This window comes from Cheilinus undulatus, linkage group 18 (assembly GCF_018320785.1).
Source record: "Cheilinus undulatus linkage group 18, ASM1832078v1, whole genome shotgun sequence".
Classification (NCBI taxonomy): domain Eukaryota; kingdom Metazoa; phylum Chordata; class Actinopteri; order Labriformes; family Labridae; genus Cheilinus; species Cheilinus undulatus.
The window spans coordinates 23,107,780-23,123,464 of NC_054882.1; the positions used below are offsets into that span (position 1 = coordinate 23,107,780).

Below are 15,685 nucleotides of genomic sequence, written 5' to 3' on the forward strand. Positions count from 1 at the left end.
GCCCTATACAGGAAATGTTCCTATCATTCGATATATAGAATAAAAAGTTAGGTTCCACTTTAAGACAACCTAAAATCCACCTGAATATTCATAGCTTTCTGTCTAAGGAGACACGTTCATCACTATGAAGGATTAATCTCAACACTTTTATCACCATTTAACTGCTCTATACTCCTTAATGCCTCCACATACAGTTAAACAGTAACTTCAGTCTTTGCTGTGTGCTTTTTCAACATGGCGGTGGTCAGAGCTGTCATCAAACATCCGTGACTTCAGAAAATTCGTTGTCAGACGGCGTTAAAAACCAGCATGTCCTGTATTCATTTGGGTGACGATAAGTCTAAAAAAAAAAAAAAAGAAAGAGAGAGAGAGAATCAGCATGAGTTCACTTAAGATAAAATCAGACGTAAATTTTACTACATGCTATTCTGACTCTGTATACAGCTCTGGAAAAAAAAGTAGAGACCACTGCAAAAACAGATTTTCCTCTGGTTTTGAAATGTATAGATTTGTGTTGGAGTAAAATGATCATTTTTACTTTTTGATGTTTTATTGTATATAAAATTCCACTATATTCCAAATAAAGAGTTCTTATTTAGGTCCCTTTTGCAGAAAAAAATGAACCAGACACTACTGATTTTGAATTACAAAGTACTATTATTTTATTGAGGTAGAGATCAGAAACCAATATTACAGAATCTGCCCTATTGACTGAGTATGCTAAAGCTACAAGGAATTTGACGCTGGTTAGCTTTGCTCTCAATGTACAGGAATTAAACATTGAATATAAAAATAAATAAAAACTAAAAATAGTAGTAAAAATATCAAAGCAAGCTCTTGTTCTTTCTACAGGTCTGTGTGCATTGATGGTATGGTTGCAATGTGTGCAAAGGGTGCAAGAATCCTGCATAGACTTGATCAAAAGTATGAAAATATACAAGGATGTGGGCAGATTTACAAGAAATAGGTAAGATAGTTGACGATATTTGGTAGCATTACCATGATTTCTAGTGATAGCTTTAATGCTTCTTGGCACATCAAGTTGCTGTTTGCTTTACTACTGTTGGACCAGAAATTTAAGCAGCCCTCCTTTAAACTTCAACCCATATGAGTCAAATGAGTGACACCTGAGTGGAAATTCAACAGACCTTTGAACCACTGACTTATAGGTTCAGGCTCATTTTACTTACTGTAATTTTTCTTGCACATAAATTACAATACAACTGTGATATGACACTAAATATTAGAAATATGAAAGCCACTTAAAGCATGCTGTAATGTGATTATTGAAAAATTGTGAATACATAGAAATTAAAGTGTTCAAAGTTTCTATCCTTGCAAAGCTGTTGGATTTGTCAGCCTCCATGTCTGTCATCAGGCAAATTCATTTTGCGAAGCTCCAATCTACAACTGAACTGAAAACAGTTCGGACCAATCTGTGAAGGAGGTAAAGGAGGTGGTAGCTAAGTGGACAAAGATGCCTGTATTTCATTAAATCTGTTTTGCTGTGATAACCAGTACATTTAGCTTGCTTGAAAGCTCAACTTGTCTCATATTCTTGAGATAACACAGCTGCTTTTGTCATGATCATATGGTAATTTTCTAGATTTTTCTTGAAACAATCCACGTATAAAATGTATGCACAATGTCCTCCCACGGCTTCTGTTAGGATGTGCTTTTTAAACATGTTTGCTTTACTGTGTCTCTGTCCAGTCATGTTTTGCTTCAAGGTCTAAAGTGAAGCTTTTTTTATTTGAACATTTGTTGGAATTACATTTGTGATTTCTTATTAAGCAGGTGGTGGGTACTGAGTTGAGAACCACTGAAATGAAACACCATAATGAAAATATTATATGTGAAAGTTGGGAAAAGTTGCATACAATAAAAATATAATGTTTATTTCATTCAAACACAAAACATTGAATAGAAGAACCAGAGAACCACCCATTTTTGCACTGGTCTATTATTTGTTTGTCTAGAGCTGTATCTACAAAAAACACTTGCTTTGGATTAATTAATTAATTAATTAAATCAGTGTTAATTCTGTCAACTTTTTTAAATTGAGTCTTCAGACTAAAATGTTCATTAGTTTTAGTCATTCTTTGAAGTGTGAGTCTAGATTTAGTCTCCAAAACATCAAAAATATTTTAGGCCACTTTTTTAGTCAACAAAAAAATTGATTACTTATTTCCTTGGTTTATTGTCTTTAAACTAATCTAATAAGCCCCCTTGTAAACACTATTATTGGTCCTTTAACGTTCAAGTCATCTCTCCTTGTATTTTGACAGATTTTAGAATTTTATAGATTTGTTGAAGATTTATTTGTGCATTTCAAAGTTTTGAGAGCATAATTTATAGATTTTGGGATCAAATTTTTGCCTAAAACCTGCCTTTGGGCTCAAAACTGCCTCCTTGCAATCAATTTTCTATTTTAGTGCTCAAACTGAACAGAAATTATGATTTCAGTCTGACCACAAAGGATCTCCAGATTTGAGAGCAACTTGACAACTAGAAAACTAAGGCCAATCTAAGCCCAAGGAAGCAGTTTTGACCAGAAAGGCAGGTTTTAAGCTAAAGTTATCTGAAATATTGAGCCCAAAATCACTAAGTTATGCTCTCAGCACATTTAATGCCCTCTTGAGTTTTGCAACCATAATGACTCCATACATTTTACATTTTTTTGGCCTTTTCATCAAAGATTTATTATTAGCTCATTTTCATGCTCCCTTCTTCAAGGGAAAATCTTGTCACCAAAATTTTGTTTCATACTTAAGTTGAAAAAATTAACACTGAATCAAACACTGAAAAAATCATCATTGTTTATTGCATGAGCAATGAAGTCGAGTAAAGGATTTTCATTGCAGAAGCAATATTAAGCACTGCAGGATCACACATAGATAGCATTTAGAGTTAAATAAAAAGGTTCATGTTGAAGCTGATGCCGAAATACCGAAAAATCAGTGAGGATTTGGTTTGAAAGAGAGGAATCATTAAGGGCGACAGTCATGTGTTACCTCGGTATACACCATAGACCTGGAAAAATGTTTAGTAGAAGAGTTAATAAATACATAAACCTTGTTCTCAAATAGATCAAATGCTCATTGAATGTTTCCAACTGTGCTTTTATGTGGTCCTGAAGACCCCCTGCTGTGTTTTTGTTAAGTTTTGTGACAAAATCTTCTAAGATTTGAGGCATGACACTATTTCCTACATTGCTCACCTCATCATGCGGTATGCAGTGATGGAAGTCGACCATTCCCGAGACTAACTTTTCCGATCTTGTTGTGTAGAGCTGTCTGGGGATCTGCGGAGACAGAGAGGAGACGCTGTTTACTTTGTGCCTCATTAATATCTTATAGAACCAGAGGCACTTCAACCAGATGCGCAGATGCAATGTGAGCAAAAGGAGGCAATATAGCAATACAAGTGTGTCTGGCAGAAAGAAAGATCTATTACAGAACATTCAGCCTGCAGCTGCTTATACAAAGGTGCTTGTTAAAACTAAAAAAACTGCACCCTTGTTTGGACACAGTGTAAAAGTTAAAACAGAGCAGTAATATGAGGACATTGATCTGCATTTAATTACCATTAATAACCACACTGAAGCGTTTACACTAAATGATACATGAGACAACACAATAGGGTGAGAGCAAGACAAGCTTTGCTGTAAGGAAAATAGGATGATCTTTTGCAGAGAGTTTGTTAGCGTTATTAGTAACAACTGTGGATAAAGGTTCAGGTTAGTCGTTTAGTAACTTCCTATGCAGCACTTTGTACCTCAATACTCAGATGTATATTTTCAATAGTGGCAAAATGTTCCTGTTCAGACTGTTGGGATTGGGAAGAAGAAGAACTTGAAGAACATGGATATGTGGACACTTGACTTAAGGCACCATCATCATTCTCAAATACTGGGTTCACCCTCAAAGTATTCTCAAAGGCATAAGGTGAAAGGGTGTTCCTACAACGTAAAGGAGATGAGGTGGTAAACAATAATGCTGACAGTACAAATCATTATACATCACTAAAAGCAAAACCTTGTAAATGAAATGCTTACAGGCTTCAATATAGAAAAAAGGCTCATACTTACACCAAAGTTAAAGTCTTTTTGGGCTTTATACATTTCTTGTTAATGAATATCAAAAGGCCAATGATGGCACAAACAAGGCAGAGGCTTCCCACGAGGCAGGTTACAATGAGCGAAGGGTCCACTGGCATTGTCACCATCTCGCTGCAGCGTTCGCCATGGTAGTGCCAGTATTTGCCTACAGGGCATCTGAAAAAAAGGAAGAAAGTTTAGAAGGCTTCCACATTAGGTACAGTTGCTCTCCCTCCCCCCTCCCTGGCTGGTCTGCTTTAACATTAGTAATGTCACGCTCCATGCATATCAAATACGTCCCAACTATTGTGGAGCAAGAGCCAAGTCTCCAAGCTGCGTGACTCATGGCATACAACCTGTCCACTAGACCTATATCTCCTGCAGGCCATGGAGCCCACACTTAACCCTGCAGTAGCACACATCATCAGCTCCTCTCTGTCAACCGGTGTTTCCTTTGCTGCATTCACGCAAGCTCAGGTCACACCACTGCTAAAAAATACAACCTCAACCCAGCCCAGGTTAAAATTATAGAACATTTTCACTTCTCCCATTGCTGTAAAAAAAGCATAGCATGTACAGTCTTCAGAGCAGCTGGTCAGGCTTCAGTTCTTTTTGCTGCCTTTGACTAAATAAAAATCAAATCCTCTTCTCCACATTCTCTGCACTTGGGATCTCAGGGTCCACCCTCCAGTGGTTCTCATCTTACCTCAAAAGGTAGAGCTTCTTTTGTAGTATACTGTAAGACCGAACAGTAGAAGGTTAAGTTGTGATAACTTCAAAGTCCAAAATAGCTACTTCAGCTTTATTGAACACAATTTTAGTTGTAAGTTAACAGTCTCAGTCAGACTCAGTCATCCCCTAATCTGCAGAGTTTTTCAAGAATGCCTTCAGGTTTGAGACATTTTGGCACCACAAGTGAAGTTAATGACTCAGTTAGAGAAGTCCTGCCTGTGGGGACCAACTTCAATATGACAAAGATACTGCACTAAACTCTTTGGATGTGCACTTTCACTGTAAGACTGAACAGTTTTCTCAGCATACACTACCTCACTTGGTGCAGTCATCCACTCCCATGGCTTTTCTTATCACTGCTATGCAGACAATACACAGCTATTCCTCTCCTTTCCACCAGATGACACAACTGTCTCAGCTCAGATCTCATCCTGTCTTGTTGATATTTCTAAATGGATGAGGGAACGCGACCTTCAGCTCAACCTGTCCAAGACAGAGCTTATTGTTATCCCAGCCAATCCGAACCACAGCTCAATATCAAGCCTGGATTAAATAAACTCATGCCAACTAAGTCTGCCTAGAATCTGGGTGTCATGACTGATGACCAGCTTACCTTCAAGGTTCATGTGGCCTTAATTGCCACATGGGGTTGTGCTGAATGACCCTCTGTAACATCAAGAGGATCAGACCCTACCTGACAGAGCATGAAGCACAGTTCCTGGTACAGGCTCTTGTTACCTCCGCCAAGGAGGTTATGTGATTGGGTCGGTTTGTTAGTTTGTTAGTTAGTTCGTTAGTTAGTTTGATTGTTAGCAACATAACTCAAACAGTTGTGGACGGATTTTGATGAAATTTTCAGGAAATGTCAGAAATGGCATAAGGAAGAACTGATTAGATTTTGGGAGTGATCCAAATCACCGTGTGGATCCAGGAATTTTTTTGAGGATTCTGTACTATTGGGAGATAAGGCTAATGGTGGAGTTCTGCACTGTTACCACTTTACACCAGGAGATGGCGGACATGAGTAACTTTAATCCTAGCAGTATTTTGGCTGTGTTTCCATTCAAAGTTTTGGAGTTTATGGAATTTGAAAGACGCACGCCCGGTCGAGGAGACGAGACGGAGCATAACAGAGAGAAAGACAGCGAATTGTGGTGAGAATACTCACAATGCTGGGAGGAATAGAGGAATATTCACCTGCTGCCATGACTTCCAGTCGTCCAGTGAGACCATGGGTGAGACTGTCAGTGCATCTGTTGGCACCAGCAGGCAATGTTTCCGCCATGACAGTCCACCCATAGCTAAGCCAATGCTTTGCCTCACCGTGTTTCCACCCCACTGGGGAGGGAGTAATCGGCGAATGCCGTGGTGGGGGGCACATGGGGACAGATCCAGGAATTTATTACAGGATTCTTCACTATTGGGAGATAGGGCTAATGGCAAATCTGTGCTCTCTGAGTGCTTTTCTAGTTAACCTTGCAAAGCAGATGGATACGCCATTTCCTTGTTTCTCTCTAGCGAATCCATCTTGCAAAGCTCCTGTCTGAACCATGTGGGCCCAGTTAGAAAGTGACAGGACCAATCAGCGATGAGGGGCAGTACTTTCGGGCGCGTCAGAATCGTGACGAAAGCAAGAAGCAACAAGAGGCCGGTGCTGTTATGGTGGAAGACATTAGCATGGACGCTGCTAAAGCACCAGTTTTATCAGAACTTGATGACATTTCTTGGATAAAAGAGGAGCAAATAACAGCAGTGAGTTATTTTCTTTTCAAAAATGACAAAAGTTGTTTACTGTAATGTCTACAGTCGCCATGGTTCGGGTTATGCAGGTCTACATGGGGTTTATTCCTCGGTAGCTGCGCACCTTGGTAGCAGCGAAGACGTTGTGTTTTTTTGCTCTGATTGGACCGTAAAGATGTGACAGACAGAACGTTCATCAAAGGCTCTGCCCTTTCCCAAACGCTGTTTAATGAAGTTTTTCCAGATGGATATGTGAAACACATCCATCTGGCGTGTCAGGTTAGGCTCTTGTGATCTTGCGCATCAACTACTGCAACTCATTACTGACAGGCTGTTGTGCATGCACATTTAAACTTCTGCAGATGACCCAGGATGCAGCAGCACATCCGGTTTTCAACCCAAGACAGCAAATAGCACTTCACTGTTCATCTTGCTCACTGGCTGCCAGTTTTGGCTCACATCACCTACTCAGTACTACAAAGCAGTAACTAAAACTGCTCCTGTTTACTTGGAATCCCTCATCTAGGTCTACACTCCTCGCCCAGTATGATCAGCCAGTGAAGAGCTCCTGGTACTTCCATCACATCAGACCCCTCTTCTGTTATCCCCTAACTTCATATCTCCCTCAATGAGCAAAGAAACAACGGTGGTGGACGGCTCCTATCCCTGGGCTGCAGGACAGAAAGATTTAGAAAATCTTTCATACCATCAGCAATTAGACCGTATACTTCTAAAGTAAACAGATGAGACTCCCAGACGATTGAATTTCCCTTCGGGGATAAATAAAGTTCTTGTATTGTATTGTATTGTATTGGTAGGATGAGTTACCCAACTCCAGTCATACCACAAAGTCCCTTTCTACTTTCAGGAGAAGGCTAAAGACCCAGCTCTGTAGAGAACACTATGCACTTAGCTAGACTCTCTCCTTCATTGTCCCCAGCAGTAGAGTATATCTTCCAAGACTTACTAGTACTTGTGAGAACTGGATTAAGGCTCTGTGAAGGTCTTTGCACACTGAGCTCGTTATTTTTGGATGTGTTTTCACTGACCCCTTATCCAAAAATGGGCCACTAACTTGAACCTTGCACACAGTCCGTTGCGTTTTATTTGAGCTCCATACAGCACCAGCTCATACATCACAGCTGTGCTGAGCTGAAGACATGGAGAGCAACTTTTAGATTCAGTCTCTCCTGGGCAGCTGTGAGAACAACAGATGACTTTATCTGATATATTTATAAGTGATAATCACAGTGATTAAAATGAGGTTTTGGTGTGATAGAGGGAGAGAGAGATGGATGAAGGGTAAGATAGAAGGAAACAGCAGGCGTTATTCTGAATCATCAATCACTAGGAGTGAAACAGTATCAGTAATACTGCGGTATCAAAAGCGTCTAATACCGTCCTGGACATGTGACCGTTTCAAATGGTATGTCTTCAGGGCAGAAAGTGTAGTTTTTAGTGCAGCAGCACTAATGGATGTGGGAACTACGATTCCCATTGGCCCTTGCATACCCACCATGCTTTGCGCTCCACTCCCTTGCTTGATTCTACAGCATAAAAATGGTGGATGCATGGAGTAGCAGCTGAGACTGCAGATGCTCCAATGACTTTTAAATCTGACATCTGGAAACATTTTGGTTTCCTGGTGTCAAGAAATTAAAAAGCAGAAAAAAGTGACGGACAAACAAAAGGCAGTATGCAGACACTGCCAGACTGCAGTGACACACTTCCAGGGGTAGTAACATGAGTAACCACTTGATAAATCATCATCCCGAAAATATTTGCTGAGATCCGAGGAGCAAAATCCAGTCAGGCCAAAAGACTCTTAAGGAAGCATTCGCAGTCCCACTTCCACACAGTGTGAGGGCTCAACAGATCATATATATGTGAATATGTCTGCAAAGGCCTACTGCTGTTTTCAGTGGACAAAGGTTTTAGAAAGTTAGTGAACACTAAATCCAAAGTGAAAGTATATATATTTAAGCCTAATGCACACCTCCCACACTTTTTTGCACATATTTGTAATATTTAAAGAGCAACTGTTCTTTAATAAATGCTGACGTCACATTTTTTGCCAAATCTTTGTTGGTAGTTTTTTCTTTATTTTAATACCGTGATAAACACTACACCATGGGCGTGTTACCGAGGTATTATCGTATCATGAGATTTTGATACCGTTACATCCGTATCGATCACCCATCTAAGTGACTTACACAGATTTGAAAATTCACATTGAATTGAACCCGCTCCAAAAAAAAAAAAAAAAAGGAAATGGACAAAAGTTTCGTTATCAGTGTGCAAACATAACTAGAACATGAGATCAATTTTCTTTTTTAATTTGCGACAAACAACAGACTCAGTGTGCAAAGACCTTTAAACTCCTTTTTTTTTTTCTTTTTTTTACCTAAGCTTTTAAATTGCTAAAGACCCAATCTTTCCAAATTTACCGCTATTCATTTTGATGGAATATTTTCACCCAGAAGGGGAAAAGTACCCAGAGCGTGTTTCTATCAATAAGCAAACAAGGAGGCATCAGTTCCAAAAAACTGGACCTCACTCCAGAGAAACTCCTATTAGCGCCCGCTAACAGAAACTCGCACTCGACTTGTACTTTACAAGAGCATATCATCGGCTGCTTTCACCCCGATCTGTAGATGAATGGAGATCATAACCTTACAAGTTAGCACGCATTATTTATTTTTGTTGAGGAGGGGAACTGCTTCTTCTACAGCTGTTTCCGGCAGATTAGACTGGCGGGACAGCTCTGTACATGTCTGTATGCTGTTAATCTAATTAAATGCTTGATGCATGTATACACACATCATAATTGGATCACTTCATTTAGCTTCAATGGAAACAGTTAAGTTCAGAATCCCCTATCAGAATGATTTTAGTCTAATTGAATAAAACTCAAACATACAAACATAGCTAGTGGTGGAGTTTCGTCGCAAGTCAAGAAAAGCTGACAGACTTCCCACAACAGAGAGAAGGAACTACAGGGAAATCAATGTAGGGCTGCTCAATGCAGTCAAGGTGGAAGAACACATGTGCAAAGTAAAAGTATGAGGGGGAATTTGGCATTAATGGTCATGTAAAGACGGTACCCTTCACTGTAAAGTGAATGCCTTCGTGAAAGCTGAGTCATCCTTTGATTCATCAGCGTTTTTGTACCTGCAGGTGGCTCCATGTCCAGGGATTATTTCACACAGGCCTCCGTTCTGACAGTAGTCTGGCTCTAAAGTGCAGGTGCTCTGACAGGGCAGGCCATCCACAGTGCTGTACCCTGGATCGCACAGACACTCGGCCTCCTCGGTCCAACTGTTCACCACGCAGCGGGAAAACTCATTGCAAGCCAGGAACTTGCAGGGGTCTGCTTGGTCAGCTGAAAGCAACACAGAGGAGAGAGGAGAAGGGAAGAAGAAGAAGAGGTGTGGAAAAAAAAACAGAGCAGAGAGGTGATACCTAATTAACATTTATGCAGCGTCAACCTGTCTCTCACTCTCCGCATATTCAGAGGAGAAATTAAAGGCTGTTTTGATTGATGTGAACTGAGGTGTCTGCTTTCAATAAGGTGTGAATAATGAGGTCAAACACAGTGCAGAGTTCCTTAGAGCAAAAGGATGCAGCAGATCAATCCTGCACCGCTCGAAAAACAGACAGCAGAGTGAAGATGCGTGCGGTAGACAGGCACTCTGACCTTGCATGAATGAGTATGACAGTGCAAGAAGACTTTATCGATTTTTTTCTGCATGAGGAGTCAGTTCTCTCACGACAGAAAGAGAATTTAATTTTAATTCAACTCTAGAAAACAAATAAAGAACAACATTCAGTATTTTATGTACAAGGACATTTCACCTGGCTCGATTTCCAAGGAGCGGCTGTCAATCTCGATGTCTAGTCGTTTCGATGCTGCACTGCAGAAGTCTTCGAGCACACAGTGAACTGCTTCAGTGACGTTGTAAGGTACAGGTTTATCCAGTTTCATCCGGCTGTTAACCACAACACTCCCATTACGGAAGTTAAGAATTTCCAAGTGCTTAAATCCAGTCAAATTGGATTGGAGGTATGGCAGAAGCTGTAGAGAAAGGAAAGGACAGCAAATTAAATTTTGAAGAGCCTTTTTGAACCTCTTTGAAGGACTATAGAACATTGTTTGCTAAAGAGTAACACTCAGATGAGAATGATTGGATCTACAGGGGTGATCATTTTGGTCGGGAGAGCACAAAGACTTCCACTCGGATCTATAGTTTAATGAAATGATGTTAGTGTCCAGTGTCAGTAAAGATCTTTGTCCCTCTGAGATAAGGACCAGTGAAGTAGAGTTTTATTCCAATAGAAAATACAACTAAATAGCCTTGCTTACTTTGAATTATTCAGGTCAAATTTCACACCATGAAAATCATGAATAGTTCACATTTAAATTTGGATTCAAGCATGAAATCCTACCATTATCCTGTTCACTGTGCAATTACATGTAGAGCAAAATAAGGGTTAGGTTAAAAAATGTTCACCAAACATCGAGCTATTTGAAGTCACTGAAAGCTTCAGAACACATAATAGAAATATCATGCATTTAAACACGATTTCTCAGACATCAAAGCTACCACAATCCCAAAAGAAACATTTTTATATCCAGCTTGGTGAAGGCTTTAAAGTGATATCAGAAAGCTATTAGCCTACCCCAATGACAGTGCATTGTTTGGCCTAAATGCCTCGAACATGTTGACAACTCACAGTTATTTAAAATAATTTATATCCGGAAAAAAGGAATTACATCTCTTTTATCATAAATCAACCATATATTCAGAATCAACAGCATTTTATGGAGAAAGCTTCAGAAAACAACCACAAGCACTCCAGTCGCAAGCTAGCTGGCTAGCTAGCCCTAGCTTAATCTACTCTGGAAACTTTTAACCAATCGAGTTTAGGATGTGCCAACATCGTAGTAATTCTGTTTGTTTAACTGCAGCAAAAAAAGGCAAAAGTAAAATTTAGACAGTTTGGGTTTTTTTATATTTGCAAAAAAACAATGCTGTTAACTAGCTAAGTGAAGCAGCTGTTGCTATCTGCCCTCTCAGTATCCCATTGTCACAAGCTACTCTGATGGCAGCTGGTACTCCACAAAGCTAGGCTAGTTAGCATCTAGCGTGACCTCTTTGCTCTGCATTTCTTAAGAAACACAGAAGTTAAGGGAAAGGTAAAAAGAAATGATGACTGCAAAGAAACACTAACCATATTTGCAGCTGGGATGCATGCTTACAAAAAAACAGCATAGACCAGCCATATAGTCATGGTAAATCAATGCTGGTTTGATACTGGTCAGTGTTGGTTTGATGCTGGTCAGTACTGTTTTGATGGTGGTCCATGTTGGTTTGATGCTGGTCCATGTTGGTTTGATGCTGGTCTATGTTGGTTTGATGCTGGTTTGTACTGTATTGATGCTGGTCCATGTTGGTTTAATGCTGGTCTGTGTTTGTTAAATACTGGTCTATATTGGTTTGTACTGGTTTGATGCTGGTCCATGTAGGTTTGATGCTGGTTTGTACTGGTTTGATGCTGGTTTGTACTGGTTTGATGCTGGTTTGCTATGCTTTGACGCTGGTCAGAACTGGTTTAATGCTGGTCTATGTTGGTTTGATGGTGGTCAATCCTGGGTAAATGCTGGTCTATGCTGATTACCTCCGCCAAGGAGGTTATGTGATCGGCAGGGTTTGTTAGTTAGTTTGTAAGCAACATAACTCACAAAGTTGTGGATGGATTTTGATGAAATTTTCAGGAAATGGCAGAATGGCATAAGGAAGAACTGATTAGATTTTGGGATCTGGATCACCGTCTGGATCCAGGAATTTTTTAAAGGGTTCTTTACTATTAGGAGATAGGGCTAATGGCAGAGGTCTGCGCTCTCGAGTGCTTTTCTAGTTTGCTATGGTTTGATGCTTGACAGTGTTGGATTGATGCTGGTCTGTGCTGGATAAATGCTGGTCTGGGTTGGTTTGATGCAGGTGAGTGTTAGTTTGATGCTAGTCTATGTTGGTTGAATGCTGGTCAGTGCTGGTTAAAAGCTGGCTTTTGCTGATTTGATGCTGATTTGATGCTGGTTTGATGCTGGTTTGATGCTGGTTTGCTCTGGCTCGATGCTGGTCAGTGATGGTAATGCTGGACCAACCAGCAGCAAAACACAACATATGCTCATCATGCTGTTTTTTGTATCAGCGATAGCCTAAGCTTAGCTTTTTATGATTTAAAAATTGGGATGTGCCAACATTCTCAAAATCTAGCTGTTTATTGTCAGGATTTTGGTTGTTTTATCTATTTATTTATTGCTATTTTAGCCACTTTTATCAGTTTAGGAGTATCAAAAATCAAATTATGCTAATTTTTATCTAGTCTAACTTCATAGAGCATTAGCACTAGCGGTGGCATTTTATTTTGCTGTTGTTTTTGGAGGCTCTTCTCTCTAACTGCATCTCTAGTGGAGTAAAATTTTAATAAGTTTTTAAACTAGCAGTTTATTATTAGTTTGATATTTTCATTCAAATGGTAACAGGAAGTGATATTTAAAGGTCTTTGAAAAGCCTTTTAAGGACTAATATATTTTATTGTCTGCATGAATCCTAAAAAAATAAGGGTTAACAGCACTCATATTTCACTGGTAAAGTAAATGCTCTCTGCCTTTGTAAGGATCGCCAACAGCACGTTTAAAACAAATCTGCAGCCACATTGTAACTCTCCTCTTTCAGTTGTCCAAAAACAAAATTCCAACCACCAGACCCAAACTTTCAGGGCATCTGAGGAACCAATCTATTAAGACTGTGCACTTAGACTGATGATGGTGAGAGATATTCAGACTGGAAGGAAGTCAACCAGCTAAAGTAATGGACCTGCATCAATGTTCATCGATCCGAACCGCTCTCCTTCCAGCCACTTCAAGTCCACTGCTGACGAGCCAAACATCGAACAGCCACAGTGTGAGAGGGAGAGATTACGCTGCTTTAGCTGGCCTGACCGTAGAGCAGGAGATAAGAGGCCTAAGAAGCTCTACTCTGATCTGGTTACCTCACTTATCACTGGCAGACAGTTTAAAGGGCGCTAGTTCCCTGTAGCGAATAGTTTCTCAGAAAAAAGGAGAAAGCCACTGGCTCCAATATCCTGAACAAATGGGATACAGGCTGCAGCACATTTCCACACTCAGCCTGCTGCTTGTTCATCCATTTGTCTTAATGTACAACGTCTTCAGTAGATAAACTTTAGATTAGAAAACAGTCTCTGACTCTATTGACCTCATCTTAAGGTCAAATCCAAATTATTCCACAACAATCCTCAGTGTCAAAGGTATTGTGGACTAGTAGAGTTCATAGCCCCTTTCATACGCTTGACTTTTAGAAAAAATGTTACCAACACGGCACAAACACAACATCATTTCAGTCTCTGACACATCACATAGGCTACTCTGAGGTTACACATGTATCTACTGGTTCTTGTTTGAACAAAAACTAAACATCCCTTCTCTAATGTTAAAGAAAGAAAAGTCAGAAAGTATGTTAAAGTGAAATATTATATTTTACAATATAGCACGTATAATGTCAAAACCTCCATGTCCAATTTTATTGGTTGCTTTCACAAACCAGTAGGTACAGGAGTAATGGAGGCATTTAGCAAAGGCAAACAGGGTTAGCCTAACTGCAAGCCACTGGAAGCTAATGGGTCATATATATGTGTAGACATATATATGAGGGACAGCAAATGTAGCCTGAAAAGGCACAAATGGTGCCCCAAATCCCCCAAAACATCACATTTTCTCTTTTAAATGGGCTTTAGGGAATATGTTATTTGAAACATCTTCAATCAGGGCAGGACAAGATTAAAAAAACAGTTAAGAGCCCATTTAAAGGATGATATGTTGACTATTCCAGATGGAATAGTGACAACTGACATCATATGGTAAATACTTACCAGTTCAAACTTCTGACCACATTAGTTTTGCCAGGAAGCTAAATACATGGATTAATGCGGAGCACTGCAGAAACCATGGTTTGTGCAACCATTAAAAATTGGAGATGGAGTGTTAATTTTTGATTATTTTAGTTGTGTTATCTTATATTTTGTGTGTCATATGTCTATAAATACCTACTACTTCATTTTGAACCCTCTGATGCAGTGCAGACATTTCCATACCTGCCATGAAAAACTCTAAAATGTACTTTTTGTAATTGCTCAATCAAGCTCTCAACATAAATAATCTAAACTAAAGTCAGGGTTAGATTTGTTATTTGGATGTTCACAGGCAGAGATAAATAAGGGGACCTTACCCATTTAGCAATCATAGCAAGTGAACAGAATATTTTGATGCATCATTGCATAGCAAAGCTTAAAAATGTATTAATACCCAAATACTCTACAGTATTTGCTCACCCCCTTTTAGAGGAACATACATAACATACTTAGAGGAACAAACTACCGAATCTACCCATATATAATTTGCCTGATATGAACACATTCAGGGACTTTTTGATGATCTTGGACCTTGATGTTGAGGCCAGAAGTCCTCCCAATGGAATTTTTGTAAAATCAAAATCTATTTTGATGCTGTTGTTCACCCCTCTTCCTTTAATTACATGCAAAATACACATCCTTATCATTAAGTGTAATTTCATAAGTACTATGTACACCTCATATTGGATGCACACCTAATAATAATAATGCTTTTATATCTTGGGTCCTCTTGAAAAAGGATGCCAGTGCCTACCATTACCTTTGGTAAAATTCTCTTTGGCCAAGGTCATCATTAACTAACTATGATAGTTAACAGTTAACTAGTTAACTATCATTAACTATGTCTCTCTAAAATAAAAGCAAGCACTCCTGTCCAAGCTCACATTACTTCCACTTCATGGCATTGTAACACACATGGCCCTATTCATACATAATAACCCCTTAGATTGAGGGTGAGGTCAGGCAGCATAAGGCACCTCAGAGCTGGTAAAAAAAAAAAAAATCTATTAGGATGCTCTTTTCTTTGCTGCACACTAACTGGTGCAAACAGACAAAGTTTGTACCACCTTCTACATGCAGGTGTAAATTCTGACTTTAAGAAAAAGAGCAATGTAACTTACT

At 39.5% G+C, this 15,685-nt stretch overlaps 1 protein-coding gene across 1 annotated transcript in view; it reads right to left on the minus strand.

Moving 5' to 3' along the window:
* Positions 1 to 123: 123 nt before the first annotated feature.
* impg1b (interphotoreceptor matrix proteoglycan 1b) overlaps positions 124 to 15,685 on the minus strand; it is a 46,436-nt gene continuing 30,874 nt past the window's right edge. The window contains exons 17-22 of the mRNA XM_041813221.1: positions 10,427 to 10,646; positions 9,743 to 9,953; positions 4,091 to 4,276; positions 3,778 to 3,961; positions 3,221 to 3,304; positions 124 to 340 (exon numbers count right to left, since the gene is read on the minus strand). Of these exons, the coding sequence (XP_041669155.1) occupies positions 257 to 340; positions 3,221 to 3,304; positions 3,778 to 3,961; positions 4,091 to 4,276; positions 9,743 to 9,953; positions 10,427 to 10,646 (969 nt within the window). The 3' untranslated portion in view covers positions 124 to 256. The remainder of the gene's footprint in view (positions 341 to 3,220; positions 3,305 to 3,777; positions 3,962 to 4,090; positions 4,277 to 9,742; positions 9,954 to 10,426; positions 10,647 to 15,685) is intronic.